Source organism: Muntiacus reevesi, chromosome 3, assembly GCF_963930625.1.
Source record: "Muntiacus reevesi chromosome 3, mMunRee1.1, whole genome shotgun sequence".
NCBI lineage: Eukaryota > Metazoa > Chordata > Mammalia > Artiodactyla > Cervidae > Muntiacus > Muntiacus reevesi.
This window is the reverse complement of record NC_089251.1, coordinates 191,818,617-191,835,078: the sequence shown is the minus strand read 5'-3', so window position 1 is coordinate 191,835,078 and position 16,462 is coordinate 191,818,617. Positions and strand designations below refer to the sequence as shown.

Genomic DNA, 16,462 nt, shown 5'->3' with positions numbered 1-16,462 from the left:
GATCACTCATTCATGAAGAGAATTATAGACTTTGCATTTTCAAGTATCCAGTGCCTCACAAGTGTCTCTATTACAAATGTATCCAATCATCTCTTTTTTCTCTGCTGTTGGTATTACTGTGACTTTTAGCCACACATGAGGTAAGTTTCCTTTATGGACTCAGGTTCCTTTATCAATATTTTCTTCTTTAATTAACAAAAATATTTCTTCCTTTCCAGTGATACAGATTATTTACATGGTTAATATGTGCCCATAAGGTCAAGCGTGCCATATAATGCACAGAACAAAGATTAATATTTTATGAATATGTAAACAACTTGAGATGATTCAATTATGATATACCTGCAATGATTTCTGTGCCTTGATTTATTTCTCCAGAAAAGTATATAAACAAAAGTATCCATCAAATCTACAAGTTTCAAATGGAAACCTGCTAAAGTTTTGTACATTTATCTAATGACAAATGCATAGGAATTAAAATCCTTAGAATAATTTCACTCAATCTGTGAAAATAACATGGCTCATAATTTCTTCAAGATGAGGATAATATGTGGGAGATTTTAATACTAGATAGTTAAGTTAAATGGCAAATTGAATTTTAATATTTACTATGAAATTTCTGATAAGCAACAATTTGGGAATTAAAAGGTTACATAAGTCACATTCATTTTAACTATTCTCCTTTTATTTCCTCAAAGCTTCCTATTTGTCAGTCATATTTATGAAAATATATTATTATTATGTAATCTATATTATTATTCGATCGATAATTTCACTCATATGGAATTACTCAAAACAGATTTAGTGCAATGGACAGGGGTTATTTTCTCTTTCTATTCCTGACAAATAACCTTCAAAGCTCATATACCACAAATACCAACAGAGGAAGGGAAATGAAATGGGGCTAGAGGAAGAAAAAATTCAAAGAACAAAGCTGTTAAATCAAACAGTACAGACAGGTGAATGGTTCAGTTCATGAACATGTCAAAATCCCCTTAGAATTTTACTCTTAAAAATCTCTCCACAGGTTTGACCAAAAGAAAAAACAGACACAAACAAAACAAAAATAAAACCTTCTGATACTAGCTATCAAATGAATGTCTCTTAAACATGAACCACTATATTGGCTGCTGAACGGCTGTGAGAACACATCTCTTCTACCAGCTGTTTTCCCTCTGACTGTGATTTTCCCCTCTTACCTGATAGGAGCGCCTTTCGCCTGTGCAGGCCTCAGCAAGACTGTTATCGTGGTGGCAGTTTCATTGAGAGAGGCATCAACTCCTTCATAGTCAGGTAAAGTTGGAGCTGATAAATGATTAATGAGGGAAAAAGTTTCAGTCAATAAACAAGAATATATCATAGTTCAAACTGAATAAATGATCCTGATCAAACCAGTCTATCCTAAAGGAAACCAGTCCTGAATATTCATTGGAAGGACTGATGCTGAAGCTGAAGCTCCAATACTTTGGCCACTGATGCGAAGAACTGACTCCTTGGAAAAGACCCTGATGCTGGGAAAGATTGAGGGTGGGAGGAGAAGGGGACAACAGAGGATGAGATGGTTGGATGGCATCACCGACTCAATGGGCACGAGTTTGAGTAAACTCCGGGAGTTGGTGATGGACAGGGAGGCCTGGCGTGCTGCAGTCCACGGGGTTGCAGAGAGTCAGATGCGACTGAGCGACTGAACTGAACTGAAGGGAAAAACCAATTTAACACTTAATATTAAACTGTACCTTAACAAATGCCACTGAATGTTAACTCTGGAACCTAAAGCAGCAGAAGATAAGAAGTTAAGACTTGTTAAAATTTAAATTATAATGTGGCAACTTGTGACACACACTCCAAACATTTTATGAAGGTGTTTTAACTTCTAGTTTCCTGAGATCTTGAAATCAGCATTGATGGGATGGGGGTAAGGTGTTAGTAGCACAGACTCTGGGGAGTTCCCCTTATGGAGTTGCACATGGAGATGTGGAGACAGAAATGGCAGGAACCTACGTAAAAGGCTGCCTGGGGAGGTGGTGCTGCTTTGATCTAAAGGTTGTGGAATGACCCAGCATTGATCTTGACCACTTTCACCACTGTGGTCACAATAGAGACACATCTAGGCAGTATGCTGAACGGAAATGGGCACTTCAGCTGTTAATTACCAAGAATTAGTGCCCTTGTTGCCAGATACTTAAAAAGAAGAAATCTAAAAATTTTCAAAATACTTGATAATTTTTTGGGGTAAGGAGGCTTCCTAATCCTGAACTGGGTGAATAACCTCAAATGGCTTTTGATCATTTCCAAGAAGAAAGAAGTTTAAGGGAGGATATGACCAATGAAATATGTACATTACCAGAAAAACTGTGAACAAATGGTATCTAATAAAAAGTTTAAAGTATTGCATTCACTCATTGAACATTTACTTAATACTTACTATGTGTCAAACTTTACAAGAAGTGCTATAAATATAGAAGCAAATGAAGCATGGATTTTGACATTTATAGAGTTAAAAGTAGGGATTCAGATTTATCAAGAGTGACAGTGTTGTAAATACCAACAAATTATAGAAGAATTTAGGTGACCAAAATAGGAGACAGTTAATTAGACAGTGGTTCTCAGACTAGGGAGATCAGAAACTCCTGGGGGCTCTTAAAATAAAAATGCAGAATGCTGTCCTATTTGCCTACCGTTTCTGATTCAGAAAGTCTGGGGAGGGACCTGATAATGTACATTTCTAGGACATTTTAATGTGAAGTTGATGCTGGGGGACCACACTCTTCTAAACTAGTGTTGGGAACTGGGAAGATGAAACAGAGAGGACTTCACTATTTAGGCAATGTCTGAGCTGATTATTAAGAGTAAAAGCTCATCAGAAAGAGAGAGCATGGAAAAAAATATACCAGAGATAAAAAAACAGAAATATATGAAGATACCATTATGTGAAAGGACACAGACAATACAATAGTTTGCTGTGACTGGAACTTTGGATTTATGGATAGGAGAAGAGGATGAAAATGGTCATAAAAGGAAGTGCCACAAATGTTAATCATGTAAAAATGTCATACTAGACATAATATAGTAAATATATTAGATTTTGAAAAAAAATTAAGGAAGAAATAAATGTTGTACAAAGATCAATAGAAAAACAGAAAAAAACACAGGAGCAAGAGTGCTCCTGAGAAAGATATGTCAATGATAGCTTTAAATACAATCCAGATGGAAAGGCAGAAACAGTGACATGAGAAAGAGGCAAATTATCTGGGTGTTGCTTAGGAAGTAGAATCAATAGATACCAAATAGGTGCAAAATGTATATGAGTGCTATTATGTATGTATATCATATAGTATACATGTATATGTACTATACATACACACATATGCATAAATCATACTGAGAAGCATCATGCCTCCAATACCTCAATTTCACCTTAAGTTGTTTTTAAATTGCTAAAGGATAGAATTACTGGACTCAAGGGGTAAATAACGATAAATTACCTTAAAAGTTCAAGTACACCTGGGAACCACACTAACCATAAATTTCATTAGCCTTAGCTTGATCATTATGTGTTCCCAAGATATAGCGATTGTAACCAAGATTTAAAGTTCAAAGCAAATATCCATGTACTAAATTGTTTTGCTCTGTAGAATTATAATAAAAATGAACATGGAAGAACAAAAAGAATTTATAAATTTTTGCCTTCTATTATGACTAACTATATTAAAGATTCAAAAAATGACGTGAATTACACTCAGTGTATTTGTGATTCTTTAGGATACCAGAGAAGGCAATGGCACCCCACTCCAGTACTCTTGCCTGGAAAATCCCACGGACAGAGAAGGCTGGTAGGCTGCAGTCCATGGGGTTGCGAAGAGTCAGACACGACTGAGCGACTTCACTTTCACTTTTCACTTTTCTGCATTTGAGAAGGAAATGGCAACCCACTCCAGGGTTCTTGCCTGGAGAATCCCAGGGACGGCAGAACCTGATGGGCTGCCATCTATGGGGTCGCACAGAGTTGGACACGACTGAAGCGACTTAGCAGCAGCAGGATATGCTATTACAAACCAATTCTGTTTGCACTTTATTTTTTTCATACCTGATATATTGGTGGTCACATTGATGGCTGTGGCTGGCCCGAAACCTTTGACAGTGCTGGCTCTTATGAGAAACTGGTAGGTGGTTCCCGGATGGAGATGCATGAAGACATGGTGGGTACTGTTCCATAAGTTTGATACGGTCTGGGGCGGTCCAGCCACAGGAACTGCAGGATCAAAGGATCTTATGCTGCTGTAACTGACCTGTTTTAAGAAATAATATTTCCTATTACATATCCAATACATATCTTAAATAAGACAGCACTCAAGGGCATCTGTGTGGAATGAATCATGATTTTTTCCCTTCTTTTCTTTCTCATTTTGATACGGTTGTTTCACTGTTATTCTGTATCTATTGTCTGTCTGTCTGTCCATCTCTATTTATCTACAGATAAACCTAGAGTTATCTGACTGGATCCATATACATCTATTTTCTTCCATCTAAAGATAAATCAATATAATTAAATATGAATGTGTATTGTTTTAGTCACTGAGTCGTGTCTGACTCTTTTGGGACCCCATGGACTGAAGCCCACCAGCATCCTCTGTCCACGGGATTTCCCAAGCAAGAATACCGGAGTGAGTTGCTATTTCTTCTCCAAGGAATCTTCCTGACCCAGGGATTGAACCCATGTCTCCTGAATTGGCAGGCGAATTCTTTACCACTGAGCCACCAGGGAAGCCATAAATATGAATACATATTTATATAAAATCTTATGGTCATATATAATGTAATGCATGTGAAACACAGAAATTCCCACCAAAACTGAATCAAGAAAAAATACTTTGAACAGACCAATCACTAAAAGTGAAAAAGAAGAGTGTAATAAATTTTCTGCAAACAAAATTCTCCATTTTCATAATGTACTCTATTGCCACTAAAACGTATTTTATACTGTAATCAATACTGAGTTCTCAAGAACAGAACCTCATATCTGTGCAATGAAAATGACATTTTCTTTTCATCTTTTCACATTTACAAATAAGATAACGATTTATATTCAAAGTTGAGATGAAGCTCTGGAATAGAGAGGTTTATGATATATTTTGCTTTAAAGGTATTTTTCCCTACCCTAAAAGCAACTGCATTCAATGGCTTTCCCTAAATCATAGCATGGAATATGAGTTTCTTAATTTTGTAAAAATTTATTCTTTACAACCACCAGTAAGTCTGTTGGCAAGTTCCATCTTACTTCTTTAAAACAATATTTACTTAAGAATTTGAAAAGTCTAGGTACCATAATATACATTTTGATACTTAATTTAGAGGAATCTATAAATTAAAACAGAGAAGAACTAATAGTGATTATAATCCCCTAATTCTCATTTACTTCTTTTCCATTATTTCTCTGATTTTCTCTAACATGTTCTTTGATTCTCCCCTTCAATGCACATTTCATTAAACTTCCTTATTCTCCCAGTACCTCATATTGAGTGATGATTCCATTTGGATCCAAAGGTTCTTTCCAGTTCAAGAAAATCTTATTTTCAAAAGAGGTTCCTTGAAGAGAATTGACCGGGACAGGGCCAGGCACTACATATAAATACATTATTGGTTATAAGGGTCCTCATATCAGAAACAGGAAAAAGCAAACATGTAAGCCGGATAAACAGGCTAAAAGTAAACAAAATAAATAAAAATAAGCAAAAATAAAAAAGCCATATGATAAGCTTTTAATATATGGGAATACACGTGAATTTAAAATAAATCTCTAAGCTTCTAATGCAGATTATGTACAACTGTAAAGTTATTTTTATTCAACAGAATTTTCTATCACTGCAGAGAGCTGAATAGTGTAGTCTAGTTCTCTCTGTTGTATGCCTCTAATAATGTGAAGGTCTCATTTGTAATTTGTTTCAAGAACAGAGCTTGCCTTGAAAGATTTCCCTGAATGATTTTTTGAAGATTATCATAAGCCCCTAAAGGATCTCTATAAACAATGTTCATAAAATAATAAATAATAATAATAATTAATGCTCCTTAGACTCAAAAGCCAAACCATACGGTACTGAATTAAAATGCTCATTAATAGTCAGTCTTTCATAGGTACACTTATTACATTTCTATAATTTAAAAAAAAGAGAGCATTATTACAATGTATAAAAAATTCTTTAAGATTAATAGGTTCAAAATCATTGCTTCAGTCTTTTAAATGAAATTTCCCTTTTTCAAAGCAAAGAATCAAACCACTTTATAACATCAGACTTGTTTAGAACTCAACAATCAGCATAATTAGTTTTGAAGTGTCCCCAGGTATGACAAGATTTGAGAAACCATTCCAGCCCTTATTTGCAAATGTCAAATAACTGACAATACCCAGTGGCAACAGTGAATGACGTGTCAGCTTCTATTGACAAAATACAAAATACTTTTCCTATTGTGTTTTTCCTTTTATACATTTTATTTAAGTATTCAGTTGCATTTATGTACATAAATATCCAGCATTTTTGTTCTCTTAATGCTTAAAAATATATCCTATCCATCCTACTTTGCTTGAAAGTATGCTTTCTCTTGAAAATATCAACCCAGTTTTTTAATTAATATTTTTCCTTAATCTAACGTTTCAGTGAAACGTTACATATGAAACTTCACACATGACATTATCTAGAAATGTAGTTTCAGAGTCTACAGCAATTTTGTGAGGATGGAAACAAATTAAAAATCACTGGATCAAAGGAAATGCATTGCAATGTGGCCAGCAGCATCAAGAAATTCTGAATGATATGTCAAAAGAGTAAGATTTATTTCAATCCATAAGGAGACGATGAATCATGTTATGATCTCTGGGATAGCCAACATAATTTGGCACATTAATAATGAATTTATGAAGGAAAAAACCCACAGTAAACAGAGAAGATGCCAGGACTAAACTCCACAAGATATGTTTATGCATCTAATAACCAAGGGCTTGGGGAAAAGTTAAGCAGAGGCATCCGCTCCTTTTCACTCCCAGGCCCCCAGTACTGGCACATGCTATTCAGTCATCATAGAGCGGCTGGGATGGCCTGTGTGGAGTCTGTGGCGTCTGCTGAGGCTGCTAAGGGCAGTAGTTTGCTTTGCAAGAGAATATCTATTGCTTCTATTCCACCCAAATGAAATAAGCTTACACCTGTAACTTAAGGGAAAGCTTTTATTCACCTTTTCCCACCTCTCATAGAGGATGGCTGTTGGGAGGAAGTGGAGGGAAGGCCCCAGTTAGTGAGTAAGTGTTTATTTGATGGTATTATAATTACTATAGGCATTCACCGAACATGATTTCACACACACACACAAAAACGATGAAATGGCATGGATGTTTCAAATTGTTCACAAATAGGGATCATTTTCAATGTTAGTAAATTCTGCATAGACAGAACAGTAGAATTAGAAAGTAGCCTTCCCAGAATTTGTGTATTTTTCTGCTCTTATACATGTACCACTCTGTCAACAGGAGTTACTTCATACATTTATGGAAACATTTATGAGAAGATGATTGCTGAGAGAGCTCTAATTACTGACCTTGTACTGGGGCCAGTATAGTGAATGAGAGCAAGAATTACACGAAGGTGAACACACACCCATGAGATGTGCAGGGAAAGGAGTGTGGGGACAGAGTACATGCAATGATTTCCACATTTGAAGGGAGACAATTCTAGATACAAAGAACATCTATATGTACACATGATTTGTGCAAATACAACATGAAGTTACTAAGACCATCACCACTGCAGTCTTTATATTGCAGGAAATGTCACCTCACATTTCCACATCAACAACTTTTAACTGAGACAGAATGCTGACTTTTATTCCCCTGCTTGTAATTTATTTGGGAGCTGTTTCAGCTACAAAATTTTTTTTCACATAAGAAAATCCTTTAAAATGTAATTCTCAAAGTGGAAGAGAGGAAAATGAAATGTGAGTGGGGTAGGATAATATTAAATAAGCATTACAGCCTTTAAAATATAATAGATATACATTTAAAGAAAGCTTTCTATTAGCCAAAAAATATTCCCAAACCAGGTTTTCCTGCAGAGTTAACTTAACAATATTGATTTTTATGAATGCAAGAATAAAAAATGAAAACAAAAACTCACACAAAAAATTCTACCTATGCATTAAAAAATGCATGCAATAAATTAAATATAAACTCTACTTTAGGGTTCTGGTGGGAAATCATTCTAGCTTTGCTCTCATGATTTATGGATGTCTCTAGAATTCTATTCATGAAATTATATTCTTTAACTAGATGACAGAAAATTTATTTTTCTATGTATATGGGGCAGCAATAATCTAGTAAGACTGACTTAATTAGATCATCACAATCCATCCATCTTCCAACAATAGATTATGATTTAGATATTCTGTCCCCCCAATTCAGGAACATTGAAACACATCAAATACCCTATGTAGAAACTGGAGTTCTGATCTGAAGACTGAATTATTTGCAAATACTTCATAGAAAGCTTGAACTTCATTTAGTCCTAGATATAAAACTTAAAAAAAAAAAAAAAACCTTTAAGCAGAAGGAATTACTCTGCAACTCTACCATAATGAAATAATAATATACAACTCAATATCATTACAAGTAATAAAAACATTCTTCAAAAAACCTTAAAAGGAGGGTGAAAAATAATATTGAAATTAGGCTAAATAGTTCCATTTTACTTTTACAAAATTTTTTTTAGATAAAATAAATAGAATAATCATGAGTTTGATCAACTTTAGGACATAATTTAAAATTCCATGGCAATTCATTTCCTAACTAGCAATCTAGTCACATATGTACCAAAAAATAAATGAAAAAATTTAATGCAATATGAAAAAGGAATATAATAACCCTGACAGCATTCTTTGGTTTGTGGAAAGAAAAGCAGGCTAAAAACTCAAACCAAATAATACCATCAAAATAAATTAAATTTTTAGAGAATGACTAAGTGAAGTGAAGTGTTAGTTGCTTAGTCATGTCCAACTCTTTGTGACCCCATGGACTGACCATAGTCCACAAGGATCCTCTGTCCATGGAACTCTCCAGGCAAGAATACTGGAGTGGGCTGCCACTTCCTTTTCCAGGAGATCTTCCCCACTCAGGGATCTAACCCAGGTCTCCTGCATTGCAGGCAGATTCCTTACTCTCTGAACAACCAGGGAAGTCCCTATGACTGACTAAAGAAGCGTAAAACTTATATAACAGAGACTTAATATCAATTAAGAAAATATATGTTTTTTTCACTTTTAAGTGTAGGCAATAAAACATGTGAGTACATTCTTTTTACTAAACTCACAAGTTATAAAATGTATAGTCTACAATGAATAAGTGAGACCTAATCAAACTTACAACCTTTTGTACAGCAAAGGAAACCATCAGCAGAACAAATTGATAGCTTGGAGAATGGAAGAAAATATTTGCAAACAAGGCAAATGACAAGGGGTTAATGACCAAATATACAAACAGCCTATACAACTGAACGTCAAAAAAAAAAACCAAACCACCCAATCAAGAAATGGGCAGAAGCCCTAAACAGACATTCTGCTGAAGAAGACACACAGATGACCATCTGACACATGAAATGATGCTCAAGATTCTAATTATAAGAGAAATGCAAATCAAACCCAAAATGATGTATCACCTCACATGGGTCAGAATGGCCATCATCAAAAAGTTTACAAATAATAAATCTTGGAGAGGATGTGAAGAAAAGGGAATCCTCGCACACGGTTGGTGGGAATGTAAACTGGTGCAGCTACTATGGAGAACAATATGGAGGTTCCTTAAAAAACTAAAAATAGAACCCTAACCCTAACAATCACATGATCCAGCAATCTCACTTCTGGGTATATATCCAGAAAAGACAGAACTCTAATTCAGAGATACATGCATCCCAATGGTCATAGCAGCGCTATTTGTATTTGTACTTGTACTATTGTATTTGTATTTGTATTTGTACTATTGTATTTGTATTTGTACTGTTTGTATTTGTAGCCAAGACATGGAAACAAACTCAAGTCCCCTTCAGCAGACAACCGGCTTAAGGAAAGTGAGTGAGTGCTCAGTTGTGTCTGACTCTCTGCGATCCCAGGGACTGTATGCAGCCCACCAGGCTCCTCTGTCCATGGAATTCTCCAGGTAAGAATGCTGGAGTGGGTTAGACATTCTCTTCTCAAAGGGATCTTCCTGACGCAGAGATTGAACCCGCATCTCCTGCAGCTATTCTAGTTGCAGGTGAATTCTTTATCACTGAATCATCTGACTTAAGCAGGTGTGGTATAAACGTACACAAACACATGTAAATATACATACAATGAACTATTAGTCATAAAAAGAATGAAATATTGTCATTTACAGTAACATGGATGGATCTATAGAATATTTCAATTAGTGAAGTCAGACACAGAAAGACATATACTATATGGTATCACTTACATGTGGAATCTAAAAACAGTGCAAATGAGTCTACGTACAGAACAGAAGGAGACTTAGTTATTAAAGGGGAGATGGAGGGAGGGAAAGACAAAGTAGGAGTAAGGGATTAATGGGAACAAGCTACTACACATAAAATAGATAAGCAACAAGAATCTACTGTATACAACATGGAATTATATTCAGTATCTTACAATGAACTGGTTCCAAATTGGGAAACAAAAATCTTAAGGCTGTATATCGTCACCCTGCTTATTTAAATTATATGCAGAGTTCATCACGTGAAAAACTGGGCTGAATGAAGCACAAGCTGGAATCAAGTTTGCAGGGAGAAATATCAATAACCTCAGATATGCAGATGGCACCACCCTTATGGCAGAAAGCAAAGAGGAACTAAAGTGCCTCTTGATGAAAGTGAAAGAGGAGAGTGAAAAACTTGGCTTAAAACTCAACATTCAAAAAATGAAGATCATGGAATCTGTACCATCACTTCATGGCATAAAGATGGGGAAACAATGGAAACAATGACAAGACTATTTTGTTGGGCTCCAAAATCACCACAGATGGTGACTGCAGCCATGAAATTAAAAGACGCTTCTTCCTTGGAAGAAAAGCTATGATCACTCTAGACAGCATATTAAAAAGCAGAGACATAACTTTGCCAACAAAGGTCCATCTAGTCAAAGCTATGGTTTTCCCAGTAGTCATGTATGGATGTGAGAGTTGGGCCATATAGAAAGCTGAGTGCTGAAGAATTGATGCTTTTAATCTGTGGCGTTGGAGAAGACTCTTGAGAGTCCCTTGGAAAGCAAGAGATCCAACCAGTCAATCATAAAGGAAAATCAGTCCTGAATATTCATTGGAAGGACTGGTGCTGAAGTTGAAACTCTAATACTTTGGCCACATGATGTGAAGAACTGACTTTTTAGAAAAGACCCTGATGCTGGGAAAGACTGAAGGCAAGAGGAGAAGGAGACGACAGAAGATGAGATGGTAGGATGACATCACCAACTCAATGGACATGAGTTTGAGCAAGCTCTGGGAATTAGTGACGGACAGGAAAACGTGGTATGGTGCAGTCCACAGGATCGCAAAGAGCTGGACATGACTGAGTGACTTAACTGATCTTAAACTATTGTCTAGGGCATCTTCCTGAGCCAGGGAATGAACTCTGGTCTCTCACATTGCAGGTAAATTCTTTACCATCTGGGCTATCAGGGAAGCTACCAAATAAAATATGATGGAATATAATGTTAAAAAACAGTCTGAATCACATTGCTGTACAGCTGAAACTAACAAAATATGGTAAACAAACCATACTTAATGCCTCGTGTAATCAGACATGGCATTACTGCACTTTATGAAATGAGACATTTTTACAGAGCTTTTGAATCCATGCTTAGACTTCCCATTTTGATACTCTACCTATGAAACAACTAACTACATTCAACCATTCTTTCTTTCATAAGCATGTGTGTTGTATGTGCATTGTGGGGGGAGGCAATACAAGTGTTTATGTGTTAGATCAGGGTTTGTTCTTTATAATATTGTTAATGTTTTGATTAAGTGCAAGTTCAAACATGAATCTGTGAATTACTTCAGGTGAATCTGTTCTATTATTTCAAAGATGACAAAAGTACTTTTATCATGAATAAGTCTTTGAAATTTTAGGAATATGCATAATTTTAGGACAAGATTGTTTCCTTGAAAATCTGAGCTAAATGAAGTATATTTATTTCAACAAAAACAGCAAAACAATACATGATCATTTTCATTTTTCAGAGTGAAAATGTTTAAAGTGATAAGGAGAATTTCTAGAAACTATGGTATTATTGACCTATTTTACAGCAATCTCATACTTGCAGGCATCAAAATATATATCTGAGACTAAAGTTCAGAATCTGAGGAAATTGGGAACACTAGGGTATGAAATACATCCTGTTTTCTGAAACCCAAATAAAAACGTAGCCCTCCTGACAAGCTATTCAAGGAAAATTTTAGAACAGGATGGACCTTTAGAGATCATCTAATTTAAACTTTTCATATAGAGCTGAGAAGTAGAGAATTAGAGGGGTGAAAGGACTTACTAAGGTTACAAGTGTTATTTGAGCCAGGATTGAAAACTCACGATTCCTGACTCCCAGTTCAGGGTTGCCTCAATTCACTATATAGCATACTTTTTTTTTCCTTCTTGTATACTTTCATTCATAAAAGGAAGTTTTGAAAATGAAATGTCTTACTTTGGAAGCATATAGTGTTATTATTATATTACTTTTGTCTAAGATACATTTTTAAAAGTATAAAATTGTATTCATATTCACATTAATGATATGCTATAGTAGAAGTGTGTACAATTCATAATATTAATATAAATGTTTCTTCCTAGTATTTAATAATTTAGAAGTAATACACACAGAAATTGGGCAAATTATAATTCAATTACTTGGGTGGTAATAAATAAAAGATGATAGCTTGCCAATATCTGATACAGACCTTTATTCAGACTTAAAAATATAAACTTTGGCCTTCTTTTATATTTATAATTAAATAAAACTATCTAAAAACGAATATAACAGGTAAACAATATTGCTTTCAAATCTAGGAAATGAGAACTATTACTATTGGTCTGTAAAATGCAAAAAGCTAAATTTTTAGTTAAGTGCATTTCCCCAATAGGTAACTGATATGGTGCCACAAACAGGAAAAATTATTTTTGAACATTTAATATAATCCATATTTAGACTTTTAGTATATTTGCCAATTTTCTAACATTGCATAAAACACAAAACAGTAAAGGAAGAGTTCATCTAGTATTTGATGCTACTGTGAAGAATATTAAGATTTTTGTTTAAGACAAACTATTTTCAAAGTTAACCCTGTTAAGAGTATTTAGCAGATTTTAGAATGCAATTCAGTTTTGGGATCTCTAGGCAAAACTGTAAGAGAGTGCATTATCCTGTGATATAATCTCCCCTTTAAAAAGTAAAGAAGTATGACCATACCATCTTCATCAGTTTGAATAATCGTCTCTTCACTCTCCTTCCTGCCTTCTGGATTGGTGAGGATCATCTTGAGGCTGACGTTGGTATACGGCGGCAGATGGTTCACAACATGCTGAGGGGCTTTGGGGTCCATGTCCAAACAGCCTGCCTTGCTCTCGTTGTGACCACGGAAGAAATGGTAGCAGATAGTGACATTAAACGTGTGGCACCGGGTGATGTTGTAGCCCAAGGATTCCCAGTCCACCGCAATGCGCCTTGCCTGGATTTCAGCAATCTTTAACGTCTTTGGGGTTCGCATAGGTTCTGAAAAATAAATCAGATATGCAGATAGCTGTCAGCTTTACCATGAATCATCTTGAAAAAGAGTAACACTGCACATGACACAACATGTGTGAACCTAGGAAAATCGGAAAGTCGTTGTTTATTGTTTCTTTATTTACTCATGATCTTACTTTATTTGGGGGCCACACCATGTGACACATGGAATCTTAGGTCCCCAACCAAGGGCTGAGGCTGTTGAACCTGAATCCCCTGCAGTGGAAGAGCAGAGTTCTAACTGTTTGACCACCAGGGAAGTTCCTCATGATTTTGTTCTTGAGGTTTCTGTCAGGGGCTATGATTTACCAATGCAAAAAGAAAAAGAAAAAACTGTAAAAGGTCCATAGTCCATAGTTCTCAGGAACATGGCAGAAAAATAAAAACCTGAAAATGTGGCCATGACGCTTTTATAATTGTTTCTGTTGTTACTGCCCTATTCCCCATCTTTTGTCATTATTGGGCACGTGAATTAGCTAATACATCATAATGGATAAGAGTCAACATGTTCTGCTCTATGATTTATCATGTCACCAAGCTATGCTGTATACTAATTAGTCTAATTGTATCACTAAACTACCATTTACAAAAATGATGCAGATATTAATTAACATTTATTATTTCAGTAATGATGTTGTTCATCAAAGCAGAAAAATATCAGAAAAATTGCAAGAACACATGTGGATATACACACAGTCATCTATCCTTTTTGATCTCTTTTAGTCTTTCTCTGGAAACACTCAGGTTTGACAATCCATAGAGTGTCACCCAAACCAAACTGGGAGGTGAATTTCCATTCAACTGGAAAATTCTGGCAGAACTAAACACTCTGAAGAATTGAGTCCATCCATCACTACTTCCCAAGTGTATAGTTTCCTCATGCCAGACTAACTTTAATCATCTAACTTAATAAAAATAATTGCTCTATGAAAGTCGTGGTCATGGCAAAGTCTACATAGTAAACAAACAAATATACAGCAAAACTTTAATACATTGATTTGACAAAGAGATCAAAGTCAAGGTCTAGGTCAAGGCTTTGTTGGTGACTCTGTTAACTCATTAGGGATTGTTAGTGCTCCTGCAAAACTGAAATGAGTAGGAAAAAAGCAAAGAGAAATAATAAAAAATACAACAAATCCAACATGAGTGTTTTTATAAACTTTCTTTTTTTAAGATTAAAGTCTTGGTTGTGTAAAAATAATCAGGATGGTGCACAGATGGCAAGCCTAAATTACACTCTGGTGGCCATTTAATTTAAAACTATAAGACTATATATATACATACATATATACATATAAACTTTTGGTAGAATCCAAAGTTTAGGTTTTAAACTCCGTCTGCTGATCTTCTGACTGTTTACAATATCCAGTCTCCCTATTTTATCACTTTTGCTTCAGTGTTTCTCTTAAGAATGTTAAATAGGCCAGAACAAAGATGTGGTTTTCAATCATTTAAAAAAAATATCTTTAAATGTCTACTGTTATGTTAACGTTTTTCCTGCCAGGCACAAGAGTGAGGTGATGACACTTTCATTTCCATCTAGTTAGACTGAAAACACAGTCTTTGGCACCACTGTCCACAAACTGGCCAGACACTCATAGATAGGATCATCCAAAATTTCCCAGATAAACTGTGATCTGTGATAGTTGTAACAATCACATGAAACTGAGTGACCCTGTTGCAGTTAGTCCACAGTTTATTTGAAAAGTATATAGAATGAAAAGTAAGACTTTTCCAGAAAATACCTGGCATATATAATGAAAATATCTCATACAGCAATAACAGAAAATACCAATAAGCATTTACTTCTCAGTTTTAATTTTTTAGGTCTAGTAGCTATACACTTTTTTCATATACCCTTCATTTTGAATCTGACATTTTACCCTTCACAAATTTCTCTTTGTCCAAGTGATCACTCACTCTCACACATCTTTTCATTTTATTCCACTATTCAATTTGCACTTACCCTGCATTCTAATACAACTTTAAAAGACTAAGAAAAGCATAAAGGAAGTTGAAGAAGATACAAATGAAAGATATTCAATGCTCATGGATTGGAAAAATCAATATTGTTAAAATGGCCATAGTACCAAAGCAATCTACTGAGTCAATTTTCATCTCTATCAAAATTCCAATGGCATTTCTTTCAAAAAATAAAACAAATAATACTAAAATTTGTATGGGACCACACACACACACAAACCCAAAGAGCCAAAGCCATCTTGAGAAAGAACAAAGCTGGAGGCAACATGATCCCTGATTTCAAACTATATTACGAAGTTATAACAAAACAGTATGATACTTGTATTAAAACAGAAACATAAATCAAAGAAACACAATAGAGAGCATAGAAATAAATGCATACATATCTGGTCAACTAACTTATGACAAAGGAGTCAAGAACATACAATGGGGAAAGAACTATCTCTTCATTAAATCGTGTTGGGAAAATTAGACAGTCATATGCAAAGGAATGAAACACAACCACTCTTTTATGCCATATTCAAAAATTAACTCAAAATGAATCAAACATCTGAAAGTAAGACCTGAAACCATAAAACTTTTAGGAAAAAATCTTAGGCAGTAAGCTTTTTGACACAGGTTCTGGGCAATGATTTTTTTGAATCTGACACCAAAAGCAAAGGAAACAAAAGCAAAAAAA

General features: G+C 35.1%; 1 protein-coding gene across 2 annotated transcripts in view; it reads right to left on the bottom strand.

Annotated features, from left to right (window-relative positions):
• PTPRK (protein tyrosine phosphatase receptor type K) overlaps positions 1–16,462 on the bottom strand; it is a 604,099-nt gene that overhangs the window by 109,377 nt on the left and 478,260 nt on the right. For both annotated transcript variants that reach the window (XM_065931350.1, XM_065931351.1), the window contains exons 8-11: positions 13,486–13,788; positions 5,510–5,619; positions 4,088–4,289; positions 1,200–1,305 (exon numbers count right to left, since the gene is read on the bottom strand). In XM_065931350.1, the coding sequence (XP_065787422.1) occupies positions 1,200–1,305; positions 4,088–4,289; positions 5,510–5,619; positions 13,486–13,788 (721 nt within the window). The remainder of the gene's footprint in view (positions 1–1,199; positions 1,306–4,087; positions 4,290–5,509; positions 5,620–13,485; positions 13,789–16,462) is intronic.